The sequence below is a fragment of the Anopheles cruzii genome, unplaced genomic scaffold (genome assembly GCF_943734635.1).
Source record: "Anopheles cruzii unplaced genomic scaffold, idAnoCruzAS_RS32_06 scaffold04025_ctg1, whole genome shotgun sequence".
Taxonomy (NCBI): Eukaryota; Metazoa; Arthropoda; class Insecta; order Diptera; family Culicidae; genus Anopheles; species Anopheles cruzii.
In genome coordinates, this window is record NW_026457610.1 from 1 (window position 1) to 1,642 (window position 1,642).

At 47.2% G+C, this 1,642-nt stretch overlaps 1 protein-coding gene across 1 annotated transcript; it reads right to left on the reverse strand.

Moving 5' to 3' along the window:
* Nucleotides 1–43: 43 nt before the first annotated feature.
* On the reverse strand, nt 44–1,583 carry LOC128277113 (zinc finger protein 492-like; the record flags this gene model as incomplete). The annotated part of the gene is made up of 1 exon (XM_053015563.1): nt 44–1,583. A coding segment is annotated over one exon (1,540 nt), but the record flags the coding sequence as incomplete, so codon positions are not given.
* Between the last annotated feature and the right edge of the window lie 59 nt (nt 1,584–1,642).

Consider the following 1,642-nt stretch of genomic DNA (forward strand, 5'->3'; position numbering starts at 1 on the left):
ACTATCGTTTCATCTTCCTGCAGATTTGTCGGGCTGTTCATACAGTCTGTGCCACTTAGTTCTGATTCAAATATTGTTTCATCTTCCTGCAGATTTGTCGGGCTGTTCATACAGTCTGTGCCACTTAGTTCTGATTCAAATATCGTTTCATCTTCCTGCATAGTAGACGTGCTGTTCATACAGTCTGTGCCACTTAGTTCTGATTCAAATATTGTTTCATCTTCCTGCATAGTAGATGTGCTGTTAAAAGCGTCAATGGGATTTAGTTCTGGATTAACTTCTGGCAGAGTAAAGGCACTTTCCGAAATGCTTGAGTTTTGTTGTTCTAGAGCGACCGTCTCCATATCTAGTCCGGTGTTGTTTGCAGGCGTTGGTTGCATCATTAAATCGGCGCTGGTTTCTGGTGACGGTTTCAGTGATACTTTTCCGGTTTTCAAGCTCCCCTTGAGTATACCTGGTCTATTACTAGGCTTTGGTGTTCTCGGAATATGAAACTCATTTGGATTGAAGTATTCCACTTCCAATACGTCCGAAAATCGAACCTTTTTTCGCACTTTTTTGGGACTGTTCGCATCAGTGTTCGTTTCGTTCCCTGCTTCCGCCCCGTTCACTTTCAACATTAGTAAATCTGTTCGGTCCATCGCTCTTGTCTCGATTCCTACTGAATCTTGTACAAAGTCCGTCTCAAGAGGCTCATCGAGGTCTACAATTAGTGGTTCGCTTTCCGGGTTACTTTCCTGTGAACCATCCGCAATCATTTCCTCTGGATGTTGTTCTCTTCGATGACGTTCCATGATATAGTTTCGATTGAAACATCTTCCGCAGACGGGGCAACTGAAAGGTTTCTGGCCGGTGTGCGTCAGTTCGTGTTCCTGCAAGTGTCCGATCTGGAAGAACACTCTCGGACAACGACTACAGCGATGCACCTTCACGCCACGGATGTGCACATACAGATGTTGCCGCAGACCTCGGCCGCTTCGAAAACTTCTTGCGCATACGTCGCACACGAACGAAGTACCAGAATAAAGAATCGAGGCCAGTTGTTTTTCAGCAGTTTCCCTATCAATCTTTGGAAACCGCACGTTGGACTTGCTTAGAGAGACCGCACTGTGCATTCGCTTAACGTGTAGCCGAAGTTGCGATTTATCGTGGAACGACTTGTAGCAGCTCGAGCAAGAGAACTGCTTTGGGCACTGCTTCTCTACCGTTTCGTAAAGATGATCATTGAAGAAGCCTTCCGCCTTTGACAGGAGCTCCTCTTTTGCTGGTTCGGCCTCTTGTAGCTCTGCTAACTGAGGAAAGGTCCGTAGGCCAACCTTGATGTGCCGTATCTGGTGGGAGCGCAATTCCTTCGGCGAAAAGAAGCCCTTCGGACACTTGTCGCACTGATAATCTCGCTTATTCTGGTGTCGCAATTCGTGAACCTTGCGGTTGTACGGAGTTCCAAAAGTCCTCCCACAAATGCTGCAGGGGAACGGCTTTTCACCCTTATGCGCCCGTATGTGAATTTTCCAGCAGCTGTCACTGTTGAACGCCTTCGGGCAGTACTCACACTGGTACGCGGGAGTGCGTGAGTGTTGTTTCTAGCGGAAAAGGGTGGAACGAAAGAGAGCAAGTTTTACATACCATCAATGACCGTGTG